General features: G+C 45.2%; 1 protein-coding gene across 1 annotated transcript in view; it reads right to left on the reverse strand.

Annotated features, from left to right (window-relative positions):
* Positions 1 to 26,242, reverse strand: part of kiaa1549lb (KIAA1549-like b) — a 338,844-nt gene that overhangs the window by 26,337 nt on the left and 286,265 nt on the right. The window contains exon 18 of the mRNA XM_077248220.1: positions 25,745 to 26,128. Coding sequence (XP_077104335.1) covers positions 25,745 to 26,128 — 384 coding nt within the window. The remainder of the gene's footprint in view (positions 1 to 25,744; positions 26,129 to 26,242) is intronic.

Raw genomic sequence — 26,242 nt, forward strand, 5'->3', positions numbered from 1 at the left:
TTAAAAAAGCTAAGTATTATTTTAAACAGCTATAATATATCATGAATTGATTATAAGACATTTCCCTTAAGGTAAAATCAAAGTTCCCTTTCGATGGAACTCGAACCGCGTCGGTGACGGCACTATGGGAACGCCCTTCAGCGTAGCACGTCTGAATTTATGAATGAAAACGAATCCAATCCTATTGGCGTTGCGTGATGACGTAGCGTGTGACGGCATAAGCGGATGTGTACAAAAGCATGCCGGCACACAGAAATGTCAGCTTTTTGCTATTCAGCAAGCGGTCTGTATGTGAGTAAAAACAGTTTTTCCTGTTTGGTGTTGTTTTGTCTCATATCTGCACTTATTATCATGATTAGCGAGCAGTTCAAGTAGTATGTGTTCCCATGCCCGTCGTAATATTACGGCTGGGGACACACACGAGATGTGTGTGTCTTGTTTGGGAATGCAGCACGCCCAGGCAGCCCTCAAGGGGGCTGCTTGCGGCCACTGTGAATCTCTTTCTATGAGAGTGCTGCGTTCCCGTCTGGCTTTGTTTTACGATGACAGCCAGATGCGCGCTTCCCACGGTTCAGGTCCCGCATCCGCCAAGGCGATGCGGCGGCTTAGATTGTGGTGCTCGCAAAGAGAGCTTTCAGAGGGGATCAGGACTGCTGAGGCACTTTCCCTATTCTCATCTGAAAGCTCAGATTTCCCTGTCCCCCGTTCAGAAGCCCACCCCGCGGCTTCTCCCGTTCGGTATGGAAGCGCGAGTCAAAAGCAAACTCGACGAGCACTTCCTGCAGCTTCCACGGCGGTCTCTACCGTTCTTCCCGGATTTACACAATGAGTTGTGTAAATCCTGGAACAGGCCTTTTTCAGCGCACCTGTCTAACCCCCCGATGTTGAACTACAGTAACATTATGGGGGTTAGAGAGAACGGTTATGGGATGATGCCTCGGGTTGAGGAAGCTCTAGCCAGCTACCTCTCACCCGACCTTGCATCATCCCTCAAGACACCGGCACTGCCCACCAAGCCATTTCTTACTACATCTGCTTTGGTGGGCAGAGCTTATATGGCGGCGGGTCCGGCTGGTGCGAGCCTGCACACTATGGCCATCTTGCAGGCGTACCAGGCCGACCTGTTAAAGGATATGGACCAGGACGGGGGCCCTACAATGGAGGATATTGCTGAGCTTCACAAAGCCCCAGATTTGTCTTCTCCGGGTTACCAAAGAGACGGCCCGCGCCGTCGGCCGCTCCATGTCATCACTGGTAACCACGGAGAGGCATCTGTGGCTTAACCTCTCCGGCATCAAGGAAAAGGACAGGGCCTTTCTCCTTGATGCACCAGTTTCTACCTCAGGTCTGTTCGGCGAGGCGGTTAATGCTGTCGTCGACAGATTTCAGGACACCAAGAAGCAAGGTTAAGCATCTAGGCAATATCTCCCTCGCCGGTCAAGGTCTAGGAAGGCGGCTGCTAGAGACAGACAACCTCAGCCGTCATCCAGCTCCTACTGCCAAAGCCAGGAGGGGAGTGTCGCTTCTAGAGGTCCCCCTCAAAGAGCTTGGGACTCTAGGTGGCGCTCTCACCCACAGCCTCCCGAGAAGATGGATCTGAGGACCGTCCTCCAGTCTAGGAAGGCGAAGGGAAAGAGGTCCTAACTCCTATGAGACATCGAAGGGCCGCCATAAGGGGCCATAGAACATGTTCCCCCACCAGTCAGGGAGTCTAGGTTCTACAGCCAGTACTTCATAGTTCCCAAGAAGGACGGAGGGTTGCGTCCAATTTTAGATCTAAGGCACTTAAATCGGTCTCTGAGGAGGTTCAGGTTCAAGATGCTCACCATTCCCATCATCTTGAGTCAAATCCAATCCGAGGATTGGTTTGTCACGATAGATCTAAAGGATGCATACTTTCACGTCTCCATCCTTCCATCTCACAGGAGGCTCCTGAGGTTTGCTTTCGGGGGCGAAGCATACCAATATCGGGTTCTTCCATTTGGCCTAGCACACTCCCCTCGCACATTTACCAAGTGTATGGATGCAGTTCTGGCCTCACTGAGGCTCCAGGGCATCCGCGTGTTGAATTACATTGACGACTGGCTCATCCTGCCCCAGTCTCGAGAGTTGGCAGTTCGGCATCGAGATGTCGGCCATATTCAGCGCTTCGGGTTGAGACTCAACATGAAAAAGAGCGTGTTGACACCCGCCCAACGAACTACGTTCTTGGGGCTGGTATGGGATTCGACGACGATGCGGGCACAAATGTCTCCTGCGCGTATCGAGTCCATACTGACCACACTAACCAGGGTGAAGCAAAGCCACACCATCACAGTGAAACACTTCCAAAGAGCGTTGGGTCTCATGGCAGCAGCGTCCAACATGATAAATCCTGGCCTGTTGCACATGAGAGCCTGCAGTGGTGGTTGAAAGCCAATGGGTTTTCCTCGAGGGGAAACCCATTCCGCATGGTTAGGGTTACGCGCAGATGCCTTCGTTCCCTATCAACATGGATGAAACCTTGGTTTCTGTCCCAAGGTCCTAAGTTGAGAGCGTTATGTCGCTGGGAAATTATTTCGACAGACGCCTCCCTCACAGGCTGGGCCACGGTCATGGACGGCCGCTTTACGAGAGGTCTCTGGCAGGACCTTCATTCCTCATGGCACAATAACTGCCTGGAAATGTTGGCGGTGTTCCGAGCTCTGAGGAGGTTTCTGCCAGACCTCCAAGGTCACCACGTTCCTCGTGAGAACCGACAATACGTCAGTGGTGTCCTATTTAAACCGCCAGGGGGGTCTGAGGTCGCGCCCTCTATGCAGACTGGCGCATCAGATCCTCCTGTGGTCCCAGCGGAGACTGTCGTCCCTCAAGGCGATGTATGTCCCGGGGCACCAGAACCAGGGAGCAGACATGCTGTCAAGGCAGGGGCTGAGGCCCAGGGAATGGAGACTCCACCCCGAGGTGGTGGAGTTGATATGCGAGAGGTTCGGCCCAGTGGAAGTGGACCTATTTGCGTCTCGAGAGACAACACACTGTCCACTGTGGTTCTCCCTCACGCATCCAGCCCCGCTGGGGTTGAATGCCATGGTACAGACGTGGCCGAGGCTGTGTCTGTATGCCTTTCCCCCGATCACTCTGCTCCCAGGAGTTCTGGAAAGGGTCGATCAAGACGGTGTCACCCTACTGCTAGTAGCCCCCTTGTGGCCGGCCCGAGTATGGTTCTCGGACATCATATCACTCCTGGTAGGCCGCCTTGGCAGATCCCTCTGAGGAGGGACCTGCTGTTTCAGGCGGGGGGGGCCTAGTGTTCCACCCTCGACCCCAGCTGTGGAAACTGTGGGTCTGGCCCCTGAGGGGGCACAGTACCTAGAAGCTGGCCTAACAGCGGGATTGGTTGAGACTATACTCAGTTCCAGAGCTCCTTCCACGAGGAAGTTGGACGGCCTAAAGTGGAATGTGTTTTCCACTTGGTGTAGAGAACGTGCATTGGACCCAGTTAACTGCCCACTGGTTTCAGTACTGGAGTTCCTCCAAGGCCGTTTCTCTGCTGGACTTATCTCGTCCACACTCAAGGTGTGCGTGGCTGCCATTGCTGCTTTCCACGCTCCTCTGAGTGATGGGCCTCTGGGGAAGCATCAGCTGGTGAAAGGGCTCCCCGCTTCTAAGCAAACCATCAGCAACTGGATAACTCAGACTATTTCCCTGGCCTATCAGGTGCGCAGTTTGCCTTCACCTATGGCCGTGAGGGCTCACTCAACTAGAGACATGGCCTCCTCCAAACCCCTCCCTTCAGGGGCACCTATCCATGATATATGTGAAGCGGCTGGCTAGGCCACTCCGCACACATTCATGAGGTTTTACAGTCTGGACCTTCCCTCTACACCTGGTGCCCGAGTGCTCTCGTCCTAGTTGTGCCTGAAGACAGCTTCACACTGGGACAGGCGGGTTTCGTTGTGGCATAGTGGGTATCTCGTTCCCATAGTGCCGTCACCGACGCAGAACGACTTCCCTCAAAAGGGAACGTCTCGGGCTACGTATGTAACCCTTGTTCCCTGAGAAAGGGAACGAGACACTGCGTCGGTTCGCCACGAGCAACTTGCTTCATAGCAAAGCTGACATTTCTGTGTGCCGGTGTGCTTTTGTACACATCCGCTTATGCCGTCACACGCTACGTCATCACGCAATGCCAATAGGATTGGATTCGTTTTCATTCATAAATTCAGACGTGCTACACTGAAGGGCGTTCCCATAGTGCCGTCACTGACGCAGTGTCTTGTTCCCTTTCTCAGGGAACAAGGGTTACATACGTAACCCGAGACGTTTTATGGAAAAGTACTAATTAAACCAAGCATTCAAAATGCAAATCATGTTTTATTCATGTGGCAGTATGCGATCAAAATCGATACAATGCCAATTATGGCACTAAACCGACTACGCCACCCCGGAAATTGGCCGGGGACCTACAGGTACATCAAGTGCAAACCACACAGATACGTAGTGGCTGAATCAGATATCAGATAATGATAAAGCGTTTCAACATTTTATTCCAAACCACATACAAGAAAATACAAAACTAGTATCTTTTAGTATACAAACATTAAAATGTACACATCAACCCTAGAACATGTTACACACACACACTACGTCACCATTTCAGAATTGGGGGAATCGTCTTGTCTATCCAATAAACACAGCAACTAATCGTGCTCTCTCACCACACAACACCAAAACACCCGCTGTGAACACTGCAGACCGACAGCCGAACCACCACCACACACATGGGACTCTGGCTAGTACTTATGGAGGACCAAACCTGCAGAAATTAAAAATGAATAAATGAATAAATAAATGAATAAATGAACAAATAAATATGCAAATAAATGTAAAAATTAATAAATAAATGACTATTTATAGGCTACTTTTATTTCCTTATTTATGTATAATTATATTTTTTTCCACATTTATTAATTTTTTCATTTATTTATTTATGCATTTATTTTTTATTTTATTTTTTTCACATTTATTTATGTATATATGTATTTATGTCTACATGTTTTTATTTATACATGTATTTATTTATACATTTATTTATTTATGCATTTATTTATTTATACATTTATTTATTTATAGATTTTTTGCTCTGTATGCTAATGAGGGGGGCGTGTTTTACCTAAGACATAGCAATCGATCTCAGAGTCGCAGTGCTGAAGCATTGAGGCCACAGTGACACCCTGTGGTGGGACTAAACAATACGCAAGAGGTTTGTGGACGTGACTTTACAGGTCACACAGGAAATAAATGACTTAGAGATGGGCAATATGGCCAAAATCTTATATCATGGTTTAAGTCCTCCAATATGCCCTAACTGTATGTAGGTATAGGTTTACCATACATAGGCCTACTCTTTATTCCGGACATGGATAACTTACTTTGCAATAACTTACTTTCCTATTTAAATGTTGTTCTTTCAATTATTTCAATTATAATATTTTTAATTAATTAATTTATTTTATCTTCCTTGCCTTTCATGGTTGTAAATATGATTTGAGACTTCATTGCTGTTATTTATTGTAATTTGCAACTACGTCTGCCTTTTGAGGATTGTAAATTGTTAATAGCCTATTGTTTGTTCAATGCCTATTTTGTATGTAAATTGGCTTATTTCTCAAAAAAAAAAAAATTCTTCTGCCACAAACAACAAAATTAATAAATAAATGCCCCAATTAAAAATGGTGTAAAAAAGCCTATGTATGTGATAATTTTATTATAATTGTATCATGTAACATAATATGATATACTAGCACACGGGAAGAGTGTTGAAAAATACTTTATCTTTCTTTTTTTTGCTGTTTCTTCAGAAAAAGAAAAAAAGTTCCAAACCGCTGCACCTCTAAGCAACACGTGGTGTTTTCTTACTGAACGAATCCTAGCCTATTTGAACGAATCGTTTAAATTAATGATTGAACTCACTCGTTAAGACGGTGGTTTGGCACCACCTACTGGCTGTTTTAGTTTAATACTTAAACGTATAATTTCATCGATTCTATCATTTCATATTTCAATATTCAAAATGTTATATTGAAAAAAGAATCTCATAACATTATTTACGCAATTGTAAGTGCAGTGTAAATGCATCCATGGCTCCTCTGCATTAACAGTCTGTGTAAATAATATCTAATGCCATTTAGAGTCAGCGTCTGCACGCCCCACATCTGCAGTGCGAAGATGGATTTTGTTGAACCTTTTTTTATTTTACTGGTGACAGCCCTATAGTAGTGCCTTATTAACTGAATTGATCAGTTATACTTAAGAACGTATAGGCTACATGATGATGATGCATATAGCCTATAATAAGGTTTTAAAAAAATGGCGGCAGCAAGCAGGACAGGTGTGTCAGGAGCTCTCCTGGCGCTTTTAGTTTTTGGAGTTATTTTAAATTTGGCAGATTCTGGACCGTTTGAAAATATAAAGCGAGTCTCCCAAAATATAATGGAGTATCGTGAAACAACCCTAATGAAACACTTCGGTCACGGAAAGCATATTTTAATGCAGTCGTTTGTAAACACTGCGGTTGGCCGGGATCCACACAAGCGAAGTAATGTCCGGGGCAAACGCCAAAGTGACGGTGGGATCATTATCATACTTTACCTACTGCTGTCTGGAGATGTGCACCCGTGCCCGGGTCCGATTTCCCGTGGTGCCAACTGCGGAGTCGCGGAGAGTTTTATCCCTGTTTCTCAGGGGTTGGGGTTCGCTCGACGTCGACCGGGTGGCGGATCTGTCGGTGGCGGGGAGCAGGGATCTCAGTCGGAGTGGGCTGTGACGCCGGGCTGGGTGAGCGCCGAAGGCCTGGGCTGGCCATCTTACGGCGCATGGTCCGACAACAACGGGACTCTCACCGTGGAGGAGCAGACATCTATTTCCCTGCCCTACTTTTCTGACCCTACTGGACTATATCGTCCTGTTGACACGGTAACTGGTCATCACGCACAAGGTGAGCGCGAAAATCTGCATGGCACAACCCACAGTGCATTCAAAAGCATCATAAATCCTGCTCTGAAAAAAACACCGCAAGCTGAACTTTTTTAAAACTGTCAATCACTCTCGACTGATCTGGGATCAACAACTCAAACCTAGGGATCTTTTTGGAAGACATATGAACATCCGTAGCCTCACCCCAAAATCTGAACAAGTACATCATCTTCTTGCTAACTCTAACTTAGACTTTTTAGGCCTGTCAGAATCGTGGTTACATAACAATTCTCCATCTGCTGCACTATATGTACCAGGATATACTATCTTTAGATGGGACAGAACTGAGGGAAGAGGGGGAGGGGTCATGATTTACATAAAATATCATATTAACTGTCACCAGATATGCTGGCCTTTTGACCATGATTTGGAGTGTATTGGGTTGAATATAGTTCTCTCATCTGAAATGTCTTTTGTGCTTATTGTTGTATATCGTCCACCCTCTTCTAACAATGACTTTTATATCACTTTTAAAAAGCTACTTCAAGCTTGTGATTTTAAAACCGAGGTAATACTTCTTGGTGATTTAAACTGTAACTGGCTAAATAAGACTAATAGGAAACCCCTTAAGCAGATCACAGACAGTCTGGATTTTACTCAATTGTTAGAAGGTCCAACTAGAATATCCACATCATCCCAGACACAGATAGATGTAATATTCAGTAACAAGGAACGAATTGTAAAAACATTTAACTTTATTACTGGACTGTCTGACCATAATCTGATATTGCTGTCAAAAAAAACTTACAAAAAAACGTTTTCATCACTCTAATAAACCTGTCGAGCAATTCAGGATTCCAAAGAATGAAATGGATAATTTTAAAAGGGCAGTACAGCAGACTAAATGGACAAATATATTTACAGGGAATAACATAGAAGAAGTGAGCAAGACATTTGCGACCAAGCTACAATGTCTAGTAAAGGAGTTCTCTAGAAAGGTAAAAGGAAAGAAAACAAAAACGAATTCGCTCCCTTGGCTTAATACTGAAATATTTAATCTGATGAAAGAAAGAGATTCTGCCTTAAAAAGATAATTAAAAACCAAGTTAAGCAGTGATAGGTATAGGTTCACTTCATTACGTAATCAAGTAATTAAAATGATCAGAAAGGCAGAGGCCATTTTTTTAATAACAATTATTAATGAGGGAAAGGGTAATACAAAGCTGATATGGGAACAGATTAAGAATGTGATGGGAATCTGGCATAGGCCTAGAAACCAGTTAGAGTTGAACCTAAAAGGTAAATTAATACAAGATCCAGCACAAATAGCTGTAGCTCTTAATAAATATTTTGTCAATTCTGTGGAGGAAATAGCACGTAATTTCTCTTTAACAACTGCAGATATTGTCAAAATAGATAAAAGTAAGCCTTCTTTTAGCATTCAACCTATTTCTGAATTTAAAACTCAGGCACTTATTAATTCTCTTAAAATCTCAACAGCAAAAGATTTATATGGAATGGATTCTAAAATGCTTAAATTCCTGAATGAACACCTAGCATACCCTATTACACAAATTGTTAACCAGTCAGTATTAAAGGGGATATTTCCAACTGGAAGACGGCAATAGTAACTCCTATATTTAAATCAAATGATCCTTTGAACATATGTAACTACCGCCCAATCAGTATTCTACCTGTGGTCTCCAAGGTTGTTGAAAAATTTGTATCAGAGCAGCTTGTCTCTTTTTTTAACAATAGTCCATTCCCTCTTCACTCTATGCAGTTTGGCTTCAGGGCCCATCACTCTGCAGAAACAGCTAACTGTCTCTTTTTAGAGACTGCTCGAGCAATGGTTGACAAGGGAGGTGTTGTTGGTGCTGTGTTTTTAGATCTCCATAAAGCCTTTGACGCAGTCAACCATAAGGTCCTTATTGTGAGACTTTCTAATTTTAATTTATCCTCTTCTGCAATTAAATGGTTTGAATCGTATTTATCAGGTAGAAGTCAGTGTGTTTCGGTGAACAATCATCGTTCACCAGTTCTCAACTTACACACAGGAGTACCACAAGGATCGATCCTTGGTCCGCTTTTATTTAGTGTATATATCAATGATCTGCCATCAGTTTGCCTGGATATTAATACACTAATGTACGCGGACGACACTGTAATTTATGTACATGCCAAGACAAAACATCTGGCTGTTCCTAAACTTACAACAGCTATGGATCAAATCACCAATTGGCTAAATCGCTCGTGCCTTCAACTAAACATAGATAAAACTGTGGGAATGTTTTTCACTAAGAGACAATGTAATATTGTTTCAAACATAATGATATCTGGTCAAAACATTAGTATTGTGCCCCAAGTCAAGTATTTGGGCGTTATTATTGATTCTAATCTTTCTTTTAAACCACATATTAAAAACGTGTGCAAAAGGGTCAAGTTTAGTTTAGCTAATTTTAGACATATTAGAAATGCACTGACTTTTCATGCTGCCAAATTATTTATGGATACCATGATTGTGTCACATCTAACATACTGTCTGACAAGTTGGGGTCAAACTAATGGTTTAACATTAAAGCCATTGGCAACTCTATATAAAAAAACTCTCAAAGTTTTGGACCAGAAGCCTAATAGTTCCCATCATTGTATAATTCTTAAAAATCATAAACTGCTAAGCTGGGAAGATGTAATTAAATACAAAAACATCTGTTTGGTCCACAAAATTATGCTACAATAACGCTCCAGCTCCTCTCACTTCATTTATAATCCAACGCCATAACAACAGTCAGATTATCAGAAGCACCACATGAGGTGATCTTACTATCCCATTTAGGAAAAGCACATTCGGTCAATTATCATTTTCTATTAAAGCGATACAAAATTGGAATTCACTGCCCACTACAATCAAAGATATACATATGTATTCCAATTTTACTATACATCTTAAAAACTGTCTGTCTGACAATTACAGCTGCACACACTAATTTGACAGATGTGTTGTGTATTTGATGTGACATGATCATGTGGTTGCCACTTGGTTTCTGCTGCCTGCCTCAATTTTATGTCCAGTATGTGCCTTAATGTGCCTTAATGTGCTCTCTGTATGATTATTGTTTGTGTCTTGTTGTATTTTTTTACTGTATGAATTGTTATTGTGTCTTTGCAATCTGTGTCTGCTTGCTTATTTGTTTGAATTGTGTGTCACATGTTTAGTATGTCTGTCCCCTTTTTGATAAGTCCTGCTGTAAATATAATTGTAACGTATTTTATTGATGTATGCCCATTGACAACTGGCCGGGGACTACAGCTGGAAATTAGCCGTAGAGGCTAAAGCTGCTCATTTTCTTTCAAAAAGGGACTGTCCACGTTATTAAAAACTAAATAAACTAAACTAAACTAAACTAAAAAAGGCCCCAGGAAATCAAATTATAGCGGAAATCACCTCTTTATGGAACAATTTGTTGCTGTCAACATTGTTTTTGGAAGATACAATAAAAAATGCAGTTAGCTTCTGTGTACGGATCTACCATGTAGGCCCTATGCCATAAAATGTGGTTAATAGTGGATAATTTGACGCGCTTCCTTGTCAAAGTGTCTGCTATCTGCGGTTCATGTGTACTCAGACATTTTAGAAATCCCGACCTGCTAATGTTTTACGGCCATGTCCGGAATAAAGAGTAGGCCTATGGTAAACCTATATAGCTACATACAGTTAGGGAATATTAAAGGACTTAAACCATGATATAAGATTTTAGCCATATTGCCCATCTCTGAGTAATTTATTTCCTGCGTGCCCTGTAAAGTCACGTCCACAAACCTCTTGCGTATTGTTTGGTCACACCACAAGGTGTCACTATGGCCTCAATGCTTCTACGCTGCCACTCTGAGATCGATTGCTATGTCTTAGGTAAAACACGCCCCCCCCCCCCCCTCATTAGCATAAAGAGCAATAAATATATAAATAAATGTATAAATAAATAAATGCATAAATAAATAAATGTATAAATAAATAAATGTAGACATAAATACATATACATAAATAAATGTGGTGAAAATAAATAAAATTGAAAATAAATAAATGTATAAATAAATAAATGAAACAATAAATAAATGAGGAAAAAAATATAATTATACATAAATAAGGAAATAAAAGTATTAATAGTCATTTATTTATTTATTTTTACATTTATTTGCATATTTGTTTGTTTATTCATTCATTTATTTATTCATTTATTCCTTTTTAATTTCTGCAGGTTTGGTCCTCCATAAGTACTGGCACCCCAATTCTGAATGGAAAAGAGTACAAGATACAAGAAAATACACACATGGAATTTCCACCTAATGATCTGTTAATTACTAAACACTTAGCCTATCAAATGCTGTCAAAAGGAATCAGTTTGTCACACAATGATGGCAACCGCTCACTGGCTTATATATATATATTAACTGTTGTCAGCCCAGCGCAATCCTATAAAATGTAATCCCAGATTAAATTACGAAAGAACATTTAGAACACACAGAACCAACTTTACAAACAAACAAGATTCAAAGAGACATAATATTCACGATTAAACACAGTAGTGACGAAACACGTAGCTTCTCGCCACCATACTCCTCAAGTCCTAAGGTCAATACTGGAAACAACTAAATTTAAATGCGTCACCACAAGCTGTAAACACACTATTGTTCCGGTCGTCAGGGAGATCCTCGTTCACTGAAATTAAAGATGGATTAAAGATTACTGTTACAGATCGGCAGCAAAAGCGCCGTTCTGCTAACAGGCTGGGGAATAGTCAAAGAGGCAGCTTGCAGAGGAGAACACAATCCAATCCGCTCAGAAGCACTCCAGTTTGGATAATCACCACAGCACTAATCACCACAGCACACAGGTAATCATATTTCACGTGACCAGCAAAGGGTCGCATAAAGCCTAACAGCGCCCACAAAGCCTGCTGCATCACCTCCGGGCCCCCGTGTTACTGCGGATGGCACTTCACAGTGCCCAGTACACTAGATAGTGTGCAAATTGAGGCCTCAAAGACAAACATTTGCTCGAAGAGTCTACAGTACTCCTCAGCCACAAACTCTTGAACAAATACGGCGCACCAGAAATGATGTAACTCCCAGGACCCAGAATGACGCGCTGAGCTAGACTTCTTCTTCATCTTTGTTGTTTAACGGCGGTTGGCATTCCACATTAATGGTGCATTACCGCCACCTACTGTACTGGAGTGTGAACCGGAGATAAATAAATAAACCATAAAAAAACGGGGAAAAAAAACTATATCCTTTCTATCAGTCTCGTTTCCTTTAAAGGGACATTGTGTAGGAATTTCTCCCATCTAGCGGTGAAATTGTATTTTGCATTCAAACGAATTGTGCTCTCCAGCGCCTCGCTTTTTCAAATGCGTGTTGCATCTACGGTAGCTGTTATGTACCAAAAAGCTATGACACGATGTCTTCTAATAGCACTTCGTCAAGTTTTCCTTCGGGTGAACAGGTTTGTTATTTCAAACAAACTGCAACTTGACACAACGAACAAACGTCCTGGTTGCGTATGCAACCCACCGTTCCCTGAAGGAGGGAACGGAGGACGTAGTCGACGGTCGACTGAATTGGGATCTCGCTAGAGAGCCTGTCTTCTTCGAGTACTATTGAACGAGCCAATGTAATTGGCGTGCGTGATTCGCATCACACACTCCGCCCCCGCGGCGCGGGTATAAATACGGAAGTGGATGCACGCACTAGTTGCTTTTCGCTGAGGAGCCGAGAGTAACCCGGGGTCAGCGGCGGTCCAGCGGTAGTGGCAAGGGGACTACGTCCTCCGTTCCCTCCTTCAGGGAACGGTGGGTTGCATACGCAACCAGGACGTTCCCTTTCAGTCGAGAACGTCAGACGTAGTCGACGGTCGACTGAATTGGGATCACCCATTGAACACGCCACTAACGCTGCCACCTTCCAGTGCCTAAACCAAAGCCTCCTGATGCCCCCGCAAACTTAAGGCGGGGAAGGACAGGGCTTAGGCCAGGGAAGTCACTGCTGTTCCTACAGGACCACTGGGAAAGCGTTCCCCGTACGTTGGAAGGAAGGGACGCTGCGGAAGCCACATCCAACCCAGAGGGAGGTAATGTGGAGAATACACATATGAACTGGGCGGAAACCGGGCAGTCTAACATATGGAATGTCACTGGGGTGGCTCCAGCCTAAGACAGGGGGAGACACACCGGACAGTGACGGCAGAGAGACTCTGCCGAGGGAAGACACGGGCTCACCGCAGGGAGCCGTATCGTGGAAGAATACACATATGGGGTCACCGAAGGGACCGCAACATATGGATCCAGCCTAACACAGGTTCCACACTGCTTACGAGTGGTAGGCCTAACACCAGACGTTCCGCACGTCCGACGTCGGAGGGGTGCGGAGGAACTCAACAGGGTTCAATTTTAAGGGAACTCAACTGGAGTAGAAAGGCGCACGTATCCAGTCCATAGGAGGGGAATGGCGCAGCAAGCCGACACTTGAACCAGGCTCACGGTGAAACTGGCTTCATGAGAAGGGAGCCCACGTGAGGCAGCGGTTCAACTAGGTGTCGTCCAGCCCCCAACTCTAGAATCTGGTCTATGACTTGCATTCTGTACACGTCCAAGCGAACGGACAGAGAAGCCAGGGCTGGATCTGCCTCCTCCAGGGCAGCGCTTGCAGGCTCACCACCTGCTCCTATTACGGGAGAGGTAGGAACCTTGGGCACAATCCGAGCCGGGGTCTCAGCTTGTGAGAGTTAGCCGGCCCAGACTCCAGGCACAATACGTTGACCGAAAGCGAGCAAGTCCCTACCCTCTAGTAGAGACCACGCGAGCAGGAGAACTGATATAACAGAATTTTTTACTCACTGCCTGCAGTGGCTCAGGGGCGGTCTCTGCAGTGCAGTCGCACCAGGGACAAGGCCCAAGAGGATAAAGAGGGACACAAGGATTTACAAGACCTTGCTCCTCAGGAACCTGACGATCAGAACGTGCTTCTGCATACTTCTGCAACACGATGAGCGTCGTTTAAACACCGAGGCAACATCATTTTGCGGGTGAAGGAAAACAGCCTACTGCAACCCATTTTGCAGGAAAGAGAGCACTGAAGTGATCGAAAGCTTTCAGGATCTCCTCTGGAGAGAAGACGCACTCAACGACTAGGTTCCACTTCTAAAGGCGTAAGCACGCTACTCAATTCTAGGGGGTGCTCGCAGAAGTGATGGTAACTATCACATGTTCTTGTGATAGCCACCTGAACCTCCGCGTTCAGATGTAAGACCGCCCGGAATCTCCGAGGGAAGAACGCGTGTGCCATCGTGCCCCGTCCCCGAAAGAGTTTTCAGGGGAAGTCAGGAAGGCTGTTGAAGGGAACCAGGTCTAGTTGGGCCAATAAGGGGCAACTATGAAGACCTGTTCCTCTCCTGACTTGGCACGTAGGTGCAAGCGACGGGCGCAAAAGACAGGAGCATTGCTCAACACAACATGTGAAGATCACTGGGCTTCAGGAGCATTTTCTGCTCAGCACTTGGGTGTGACAAGTTCACTGAGCTTCAGGAGCATTCCTGCTCAACACCTGAGTGTGATAAACTCACCGAGCTTCAGGAGCATTTCTGCTCAACACTTGAGTGCGAAGAACTTCACTGAGCGACAGGAGCATTTCTGCTCAGCACTTGAGTGTGACAAGTTCACTGAGCTTCAGGAGCATTACTGCTCAACACCTGAGTGTGATAAACTCACTGAGCTGCAGGAGCATTTCTGCTCAACACTTGAGTGCGAAGAACTTCACTGAGCACCAGGAGCATTTCTGCTCAGCACTGCGTGTGACGAATTCACTGAGCTACCTGTGATGAACTCACAGAGCTACAGGAGCATTGCTGCTCAACACCTGAGTGCGATGAACTTCACTGAGTTTCAGGAGCAATTCTGCTCAACATGAAGAGTGATGATTTCACTGACTTGAGCAGGCGCAAGGCGACCATGAGTCGCAGTCACTTTTAGAAGGCTCACTGGGGTTAAACGCATTTCTGCGGGCCCCTGGGGCAGCTGAGACCCAGTGTTTGTCCAAGGGTAGTCCGCTCGGTTTACCCAAACACTGGCGGAAAAATAAAACCGGGGGGGCAACTGAGCGGCCCCGGAATGGTCATGACCCAGCCGGACCCAGGGGATGGAGTCTCCACTTGCCCTGGCTATAACTGTCGTGAGGCTCGATGGCGGCACGATTGAGTAAGCGGGAGGAGTGGAACAAGGCGCCCTCAGAAGCGTCTGACTCCAAGGAGGAGGTGACGGGTGAGTTTGTGACATGCAGGGGAAGCTTGCGCAACGGTCGCAATGTCTAACAACTCGAGGCACGAATGCCCATGTAGTCGGGGGTCGCCCAGGCCCCCGTTAAAACACGCCCTTTGTACATGGCCCCTCTGTTGAAGAGGGTTTGGCAGCAGACCGGGATGAACTATAGTCACACAGGGTGAGCTGCTCTGCCACGGTCACCTCGGGACTCGATCGTGAAGCTAGCGCTGAAGCGGTCACATATGGAGGAAGCCAAAGGCTGCGACTACCATATACCCCAGGAGCCTCTGAAAGTTCTTTCAGTGGGACCCTTTCTCACTTCAACACCAGCTGAACACATTCTCATTGGAGAGACGTGTTGGACCGAGTACCTCTCCAAAACTAAAAAAGAGATACTCAGCCCGTGGGCGAGATTACTCTCTTCCAGTTGACCTGAAGACCCAACGGGCTCTAGAGCACTCGAGGGGAAGGACACTGTACTGATACTCCACCCTTAGACGCAACACACAGGATGGCCTGCGGTGCGGGAGGTAGAGATCTGAAGCACATGTCTTTCAGGTCAAAGCTGCAGACCAATCTTGGGCCAAGATGGTCACGACCCACCGCCTAGTAGCACGAAGAACGAGTTTACAACTGGCCTTCGTACCGGCTGGAGGAGCGGCTATATCAAATCCTTCGCCAGCAGGATAAGATAAGCACGCCCAAGTCAGGAGCACTGCTCAACACTCGGTGTGATGAATATCACTGAATTTTCAGGAGCACGTCTGCTCAACACCTAATGTGATGACTATCACTGACTTGAGCGGGGTAGCCGAGCCTGAGTTGGGGCAGCAAAGTAGAGAGAGTGGTGTTAGTGTGCTGTGCAACACTTACCTGTCTCCACAAGCGGCAGGGGGCGCGTGAGAAGGCGGATGACCGGGTCCTCGAACGCACCAAGCTGCCTGCTGGCGACCAAGGGGGAGCTGAGGGGTGTAAGGCTATACAGGGTCACACCCGCCAGACTGGCCCTCTTGGGACCCAGGAACAGATGAAATTGCTCTCTCTTTGAAGTGTGGGTACCGCTTGCTCCACTTTTTTTTTTTTTTTTAGGGAGCCAGCGGCGGAACAGACACACACACAAACAAAGGCTCCACCCGGCCCTCACCCGGGGGGAGGGAGTGATCGTGCCACTCCAAGAGCATCTCATCCATTCCTGGGCGGCCCGCTCCGGAATGCTTTCGCTGTCGCTTGCCACCTGGCTTGGCAGCGCCTGGAGCGGGCTGGGCGTCTCTACTGCGGCCGGCTCCATGCTGAGGCCTGGGTGGAGGCTGCTGCGGAGGGCCAGCAGGAGCGGCGGCCGGGGAACGCCCACGGCGACGAGCAGGCGGAGGAGCTGCCACCGGCGGCGGGTGGAGGCAGCAGCTGGCCACCGGGGCAGGATGTGCCGGATGACCTCCGTCTGTGCTTGAGCGGCAGAGAACTGTTTGATGCAGTTCTCCACCGCGTCGCCGACCAGCCCAACCTGCGAAATTGGGGAGACCAGGAACCGAACCTTGTCCGCATCCGCCATACCAACCAGGCTGAGCCAACGAAGGCGCTACTGGACCACCAAGGTGGACATCGCCAGACCGATCACGCACGCTACGACACCCGTACCCCGGAGGGTGAGGTCGGATGCAGTGCGGTGCTCACCTATGAGCGCACGGTCTGGATTACCCTCGTGCATGCCATGGGTGCCCTAGCCTGCAGCAACGCCATGGCACGCAAGAGGAAGGGGCTTGCCCACAGGCTTTGTAAGCTCTGCCCGTCGGAACAGACGAAACTCACAGGCCTTAGGGGGGAGACGAGGATCCCCCCAAAAGGCAGCGGCCGCCGGACACAGGTGCACCTGTGTCGACAGACCGCTCCAATGGAGGGACACCTCGCAACCCTTCACCGTTCCTCCATCAAGGGTAATGAGGGGGAAAAGCTATTCAGGCAGTTTCTGGCAGAGAAAGATGCTGTTCACCACCTGATAAGCTCTCCATGCATTTCGGGAAAGAAAGGCACTGGGGCGGAGAGCTGAGAACCAGCGCGGCCCGCCCCAAGATACCAAACTCCAGATTCCAACCGAGACTGAACGGGACACGGTGGAGGTTCCACTCGAGCCCGGCAGCCTCGGCGGCCCGTTTCAGCATAGCTGATAATTCTGGATCCGGCTCGGGCAACATTGAACTCCCGGAGGGAGACAATGCAGCCGAGTCATCATCTCTAGAAGTCAGCTCACCCTCCGATGCTGCAATCGGCGTCCTGTCCTCCAGGGGAGCCCCGAGTGAAACCGCTGGCCCACCCATTACAGATGGACCAGCAGACAACACAGGAGGCTCCAGTGGTTGCAGTGGAAGGGAGGAGTGAGGAGCCCACAGGGAATGGTTACCGGGCGGGACATCCAACACTATCCTCCGGTCACCCATCCCACACAGCACCCGAGGGTGGGGCATGGTAATGGGGACTCGCTCTCCGCGAACGAAGGCGAGTCTCGCCCTCAACACTGCGACAGTCATGTTCCCACAGTGAAAACATGAGCTGTCCACAAAAGCTGTCTCAGCGTGCTGTAAGCCAAACACGTGACACAACAGTTGTGACCATCAGAGAGAGACAGGGAACGACCGCACCCAGAAACGCACGGGCGGAATGACATCTTGAAAAAGACGCAAACGCACCCGTGTTGCTCTTTCAGAAGAACTTTCGTTCAATAGTACTCGAAGAAGACAGGCTCTCTAGCGAGATCCCAATTCAGTCGACCGTCGACTACGTCTGACGTTCTCGACTGAAAGGGAACTAATGTTACAGTATGAATAATAACAGTGCAATGCAGCCTTTTAAACTTGCCGCGGCAGTGACAATCGCCTCTCACTGCTCCTCCATTTCTGCTGCTTTCAGTTATGTGTCGCTGGCTTTGAACGAAAACGCGTTGTGGAAACGCGTTGGCCTAGTACTTTTTGACCCTCTCTGCTATTATAGTTTTTGAAGATGGCGGAACTACATGGAAGCCTCTGTGGACCTACCCGCCACATGTCTATAAAGGTAATAAATTCTTCGTTTACGAGGATAAGTCAGATAATTGGCAGAGGTATTTGTACACCTTTGAGGACATATTTATCAATAAAAATATTGATTTTAGATAATAAAATTCCTAAAAAACTACACATTGTCCCTTTAAGATTCGAAATAACAGCGTACTCATATAATTTAATGACTTCCCCAGCAGTTCCCTAAGTGAATTCCCTTTCCCCCCAGCCTTCTTATGCCCTCTCTCATCTTTGCTCTTTCCCTCTCATATTTCTGACACTCAAAAATCACATGTTCAACAGAGTCAATATTATCTACCTGAAATGAGCTTACCCATAATATGTAAATACTTATTTAACCCACAGTGTCCAATTCTTAACCCAGTGAAGATAATTTATTCCCTTTGTTTCCTTCCCGTGACCCTCTCTGTCCCAAACTTTTGTTGAATGTTATATAAATGTCTCCCTTTCTCCTCTGCATCCCATTGAACCTGACAATATTTTTTATATAATTTTTTGACCAGATTTGTGCTTTGGCTTCTGCTTTACTTATTGAAATTGCTTATTGAAATACATACATTTTCCATGTCAGTCACTGCCTTCACCTCCCCACTGACCAGTACCGGGTAGTCCCACTCCCTCCTTATTCCACTCATCTTCTTAATCATCTCCCACACTTCTCCCACAGGTGTCTTTCTTCCTATTGAGCTGCAGAACCCACGCCAATATTTTCTCTTAGCATGGCGTACTCACAACTGCTTGAGTCTTTCTCGCAACTGCTTGAGTCCTTTTATATTGGAGTAAATGCTCAAAATTATGAGTACGTCTCAACAACCTGAAAGCCCTGTTTCTACCTCTTATTACTTCAGTAAGTTCCTGTGTCCACCATGGTACCGCTTTCCTTCTCCTTCCCCCAGAACTCTTAGGAATAGTTTAATCCGCCACTTCTTTAATAATATTTTGGAAAATACTATACTATCTGTCACTCTCAATATCTCTAACCTCCCCAGCTAACCTTTCCTCACATAACTCCTTGAATTTGCCCCAATTAGCCTTACTAAAGACCCGTCTCCCTCTTCCCTCTCCTAACTGTTTTTCCACCATCATGGACGCGAGTAGGCAACAAGATGGGACGGGGAAAAAAAGTGTTTTTTTTATCACTAAACTACTGTCATAAAAAGTTATAGTTTTGTATATACATAACTCCTGAATAAAAATGTGTTTGGACGGATTTAAAAAAAAGTTTTGAACAAATTTGATTGGTTTGTCGATAGTGAGCGCAAATGCAGGTGATAAGCGGTTTTATTAAGCGAGTCATTGAGTCGTTCTTTCAAACGATTCGTTCAAACGGCCAATTCATCAAGAATGAGACAGATGTTTGTGAATGGGTAATTGAATCTTTGACTCAACCGATTCGTTCACAACACTGAATCATTCAAAACACGATTGACTGTTGCTATATGCGCTATGCTGTGATCTTTGTTTGGATTCTTTGGATTCATATTTTCGCTGCTAAAATAGACCAAAACAGTCATTATTTTGTCTAAAATGTAAGTGGCTTAATATTATTAACTTGTTTGTTGAACTGTCATATGAAATCATTGTCACATTTTCAATCGTGAGGTGATGGCAAATTAAGTGATGGTCAATTGTCAGCTCTCTTGGTCGTCAGGTCGTGTGATGTATGTTGCTGAACTGTATTCAAATGTTATAAATATAAAAACAACATTTAGAAATTTAGCTGCAGTATGTCAATTTATTTTATTTGTGTGTGCTGCGCTCATAGACTTTAGAAAACGGCGCTAATTTGTTTGATTTCTCCTCGAGAAGCTGCGCAAGCCTCAAAAGTTTAAGTTCCTTGCACCCTGACTGAGTCCGAAACTGTCGTATTCGCTTTTTTCATATTCGTCATTTGGTGGCTTTCAATTTTCAAAATCCCTCAAAATATTTGCTACGGATGCGAAAAATCCAGAAAATCGAACCATCCGAATTAATTTTTATGACGGACGGAAGTTTCAGAGGCTGCAAACATATTAACGTGAGGTCGTATTTAGTTATATATATATATATATATATATATATATATATATATATATATATATATATATATATATATAACGAATAAACTAGTCAGAATATAGGCTACAGTTAAAGCTTTCCTTTAGTTTTTGTGAAACACTAGCACGCAGCCACGCAGACAAACATGTATGTTTATGTTGTTAATAAATAAATAACAATAAATTGTTTTAACAGCAATATCTCCAAGTTTTGTTTTTCACTGTAAAAATGTCATGATTTGCCAATGCAAAGAGAGTACCGCCACCTTTTTCCCCCACTTCAAGCACTGATTATAACACAAACCAATCATCCTCCTGGCGACTTTTTTTCTTGTCAAAAGTGACAAATCTAGCGACTTTTACTGGTGTTTTTGGAGACTTTTGTTGTGTTTGGAGACTCGAAAGCACGAATCACTCAGCAGTTAGGCCTACTGTGTAGAGTTCTCAACGGGCCTGAAAATTCCAACCCAACCCGACCCGGCCCGTGGCTTTTAAAGCCCGGACCCGATGTAACCCGACACATCAACATGAGTTATCTGGCCGAACCCGGCCCGCGGCCCGACGCCGATTTTCTTTTTTTTTCTCATACACGTATTATCATGACCAGCAGATGGGAATTCAAATCAACCTTTAATGTTTACGTCTTTTAACAATAGCCTACAAACAATACAAACAACTGAAACAAACTTTAAATATATAAATAGGCTATATAGGCTACTAAATATGCCTCAAATAAAAATCTTCTGGAGGACCCTGTTTGTTTTGCTGTCATATTTCATCAGCACCTTGCATTTTGAGCATTGCACATAACCTGTAGAATTTCCATCAGAATCCAGCACCACTCCAAACACTTTCCAGACCTCTGATTTTCCCACTCCTGTAGGCTAGTAGCGACGGTGAATTCACCTGCGGCAAGTTTACTTTTCACCAACTCCATCCTCTTCTCCAGGCTAAATGCGTGCACGCAGCGGCGTCAGGTCTGCCCCCGCGATGCACGTTGCACGCAGCAGCCAGACTTTCTTTACGGTGAACAGCAGCGACGATTAATAAAAAAACAATTTCACTGAGCGGAATAGATTAAGCCAGAGGTCCGACCCGACCCGAGTCATTTGCTTATATTTTCGACCCGAACCCGCGGGTCCCTCCGGGTTTGTCGGGCCGACCCGGCCCGTTGAGAACTCTACTACTACTGTACTACTACTACTACTCTGCCGTGAGCCCCTCTCCCGTCCAAAAGCACTCACAGGCGGTCAGTCTCTCAGTAGCCTCGCGCAGCAGTCCCAGCCTGCAGTCAGAGCAGAGAGGAGACACACACCCCTCCGCGCCCAGGGTTCAAATGAATCGCGCATGCGCATGGGTGCCGCCGTTCTTGCCCTGGTTTACAGAGCGGGGTTTGAATGTAAATGTTCACTCATTCTCACACAAAAATAAATCACTGCTTTAAATTGACTAACGACATAGCTCTCTATTCACTCTAGTCTAGTCTCTTGCCAAGTTCGCTTGTGCCAGCTGTCGCTAGTCTGTTATCAATCTCGATTTACATAGGCCTTTACTACAAAACCCCAACATTCTTTTTAAAGACTAAACCCACAAACATTATTTTTTAAGATTAGATCAAATCTCAGCCCTAGCCAGTAATTTTTTTTAACTGCTAGGCAGTAGCTACACTTAGCTAACTACCCACACGACTAAAACTACCCACACGACTAAGACACACACACACAGACGAGGACTACAATCGTTAAGTATTAAAATGAAATCTGAATTGTCTGCAAAATAATTATTTTGTTCGTTTAATTAAAGATCGTGCCTAAGTCTCGACTGATTAGCCCCTGATACATCTCTCAACATACACCACACACACAGTTACATATTGCCTAAAATTTTTGAAAACAAATAAAAATTGAGAAATTTCTTATGAGGACCAACAAGCCAACCGACGCACCACCAGCTGCAAAAAAACTTCGAAGGTACGATGAAGCATACCTGCAGTTTGGGTTTACAGTCACGGCTGATCTGAGACCTCAGTGTGTCGAGGTGCTGGCAAACGAGAGTATGAGAAAAAGGCACCTCGAAACAAAGCATGCTGGCATTAAAAATAAACCGGCTGAATATTTTAAAAGAAAGCTTGATGGCCTCCATCAGCAACAGGCAACCATTTCAGTGCACAGCACTGTGTCTAAACAGTGTTTGTAGGCATCGTATGTAGTGGCCAAAAGGATCGGTAAATTGGGTAAACCGCATACAATCGCCCGAGACTCTCATTTTGCCGGCAGCGCAAGACATGTGCAGAATAATGATAGGCAATAGTGCAGAAGCCAAACTTGGTGCAGTACCACTGTCCAATGACACAGTCGCTAGGAGAATTGTAGACATGTCCAATGATATCAGAGAGCAACTGATAGAGTTCGTACAAAAGAGTCCTTTCTACGCACTGCAGCTGGACGAATCCACTGATATTGCTGGGCAGGCACAGCTCCTCACCTATGTCAGGTATCTGCGGGACAAGGCGATTGAGGAGGATGTCCTGTTTTGCCGGCCTCTTCAGTCGCACACTACAGGAGAAGCCATTTCAATGTCCTTGATATTTTTATCCGTGAAAATGGTTTGGCTCGGGACCGATGCGTTTGCCTATGCACGGATGGTGCGCATGCAATGACAATATGATGAATGCAATGGTTTTTGACAGAAATCAAATCAGATCTGGCGAAGCATCTGGATGACACTATGTGGCTTGCGTCTCTGTCCTATTTGGTCGATATATTTGATCGCTTGAAAAGCCTCAACCTGTCTTTCCAAGGCCGCGAAACTAAGTGCATGCCTTCACACAAAAAATAGACCTCTGGCATGGCCGCATCAGTTGAGGGAACTGCAACATGTTATATATATATATATATATATATATATAGCTATCTATCTATCTATTCATGTAAGGGGGTGTGGGGGGTGGGGCGGGGGGCACTGCTGCAATGATCCAGCTTTGGGGGGCCCAGCTTGCAAAAGGTTGAGAACCCCTGGTCTACACCATGGCTGCTTGAAGGGTGGTCCCCACCATGGCCGTCCGAATGGTCGTCTCCACCATGGCCGCCTGAAGGGTGGTCCCCACTATGGCCGTCCGAATGGTCGTCTCCACCATGGCCACCGGAAGGATGGACTCCTGACCTGCCTGAGGTTCCCTGGCTCAACCCTCCCATCCCTCCCTGGCTCAACCCTCCCGTCCCTCCCTCGTCGCTGCTTAGGACTCTATGGACTTTCATTTTGGCTCTGTTTTGGCTCCCCTCCTTTCCTCCCCTCTTAGTTTCTATGTTCTGATCTGCTTGTCTTGTCTGTTGTTGTTCTTCGGGAATGTATTCTCATGTTCCTGTCTTGTTTTTGGTGTCCCTCCTTGGTAACGCCAGGTGGCGTCCCTTTGAGGGGGGGTAGTGTCACAGTTCTGTCACCCTTGTCTGTGTTTTCTCTTGGTTTAGTGACAGAGCTGTGACACTCCCGGTTTGTCATGTGTTTGTGTTTAGCCTGGTCTGTTGTGAGCACATGGCTGTCATGTTATTTCCTTGTGCCATGTGCTCTCCTGTCAATTGTCAAACCCCGCCCTTCTTGTTATCTTGTTATTGTTTAATTTTCCCCACCTGCCTGCCTCGTTACCCTCTTATGTTTATTCCCCTATCTCTCCCTGTGTTTGCAGTCATGTGCTGGTTCGTTGTCCATGTTATTATGTTTCCTCGTGTTTCCTGCTGAGACCTGATTATCTTACTGCCTGCTTTTGTTTTGTTTGTTTTCTGGATTTGTTTCAGAAAGTAGCTCATATATTCAATTGTTACTTTCCCTGGAAGGACCCCTCCCTCAAACTGTAACAAAACTGACTATCTTCCTTAATGCCATCTGTAATTGTTTGTAGTCTTTGTGCACTCATTAGAGTCCCTCATCTTATATTATTCTTAGTCTCTTCCATCTGTACACACACAGGAATACCTGTAATCACCCCCTACTCCACCCCCCTTATCTTTTACAACACTTACCACCTGAAATTGTCCCACCTTTTCCAGCTTCAGTACCCACTCTCTTTGACCCCTATCCTTACATGTAACCACTAAACTACCATTTCCTATCACCCTTGCTGCAACTATATTTCCTATAACATTCTTTAATGCCGATGTCAATCTGACCGGATTTACACCTCCTACTCCGCCTTCCTCTCAAAAATTGATAACTACTTTATCCTCGTCAATATCAAGATCCTCTTGAGTAAATACCTCACTCTCCTCACCACTCATTTCAGAACTAATACTAATTCCTAGTGTGTTAGCCTTCCTTTTATTAATCAGACTTTCACTTCCACTCCCTACCTGCTTTCCCTTTCCACCTTTGCCCTTTTCTCGTCCTCCTCCACTTCCTTCCTCCATCTCCGGTCCAGTCACAGTACAGCTGTACCGAACTGCCGACACTCCTGTTGTGTTTGCAATTATTTCCGTTCAATCTCAATTTGATTCGCTAACAAGCCTGAAACCGCATCTCACTCAGAAAGCAGAAGTCACACGTTCCTCCGTTAGCATCAAGCGTGCCGCCGACCAAAAGCCAGTCTCGCTTAGTTAGACGTCCGTCTCATCTCCTTTTATATCCACCTAACGTACCGTATCCGTCCATTGTTCGCATCACCACATTCATAAAAATTGTAAAATTACAAGGCTTTACCAAATCGAATAAGTAGGTAGGTAGTATCACTGTTGTTTATAATGAAATGATACAACTCATTATAAGGTTGTTTATAAGGCATTATGTGTGCATTATAATGCATTAAGAATTCCCTTCATCTGGTGTTGTAATGCATTGTACTCTTAAAAGTTATAACCACAAATAAGTATTATAATGCATTATAACTATTGTTATGATTATTTATCAGATGATACAACACATTATAAAGTTGTTTTTAAGGTATTAAGCGTGTATTATAATGTATTAAGAATTCCAATATAATGCATTATAAATACAGGCTTCATAGAAAGTGTTACCGAAGTTTTTAACAAGGAAGCTTTTTGTTGATACATCTGTACATATATACACACATTTTACACACGCTCACAAAAAGGATTTGTAATAACACTGTTAATCGGCACAATTACTTCACTACTTCTGATATCAAAACGAGAAAATGTTAACTGATTAATCAGCAATAAAAAAAAGAAAGATAATAGATTTATTTGAAAAAAAATTAAACAATAGTAATTATTCCAAACTTTTGACCAGTAGTGTAAATCAAGCCATTTCACTTCCATAATCTTATTGAAGCAAGTTTTATGCATGTAAATAAGGTCAATTTTGATTTCATGTTGACTTTAATACAAATAACACTAATAAGTGTTTATAATGGCTTTATTGACAGACTTTACAACTGTACCTGTTTGACCAGACTGCACTGGTAAGGGTCTGGTTTATAGGCTGGCACCCACTGCAGGCCTCCCTGCCCTTGACTCTTGGTGACTGGCGCACTGGTCCCCACCTCTGAGTATGGGATGACTGGACCCAGGTCATAGGGCCCCAGCGGCTGATGTTGATGGTGGGAGTGATAGTGGTGGTGTCTGCTGGAGGTGGAGGGGCCAGCTGAAGCTAGACTAAAGGCTTCCTCTAGCAGGAGATGCATCTGCTGACGTACCTCATCTATAGAAGGCTGAGAGCTCAGTGTTGATGTCTCAGATTTACCTTTGATTTGTCGATCACAGCCAAAATAATGGCGGCCTGCTAGACGGTCAACGTTAGTCTCTTCAATAATCTCTTGTTCAGTCTGCAACAGAAAAAGAAACAAACACAAATAGACTCACGTGTATTTAAAGCTGCTGAATTGTGATGTTCAAATAAAATTAAAGGAATCGTTCACACAAATATTTAAATTCCGTGA

This window comes from Siphateles boraxobius, unplaced genomic scaffold (assembly GCF_051911475.1).
Source record: "Siphateles boraxobius isolate OS27281-9 unplaced genomic scaffold, OSU_SipBor_1 30, whole genome shotgun sequence".
Classification (NCBI taxonomy): domain Eukaryota; kingdom Metazoa; phylum Chordata; class Actinopteri; order Cypriniformes; family Leuciscidae; genus Siphateles; species Siphateles boraxobius.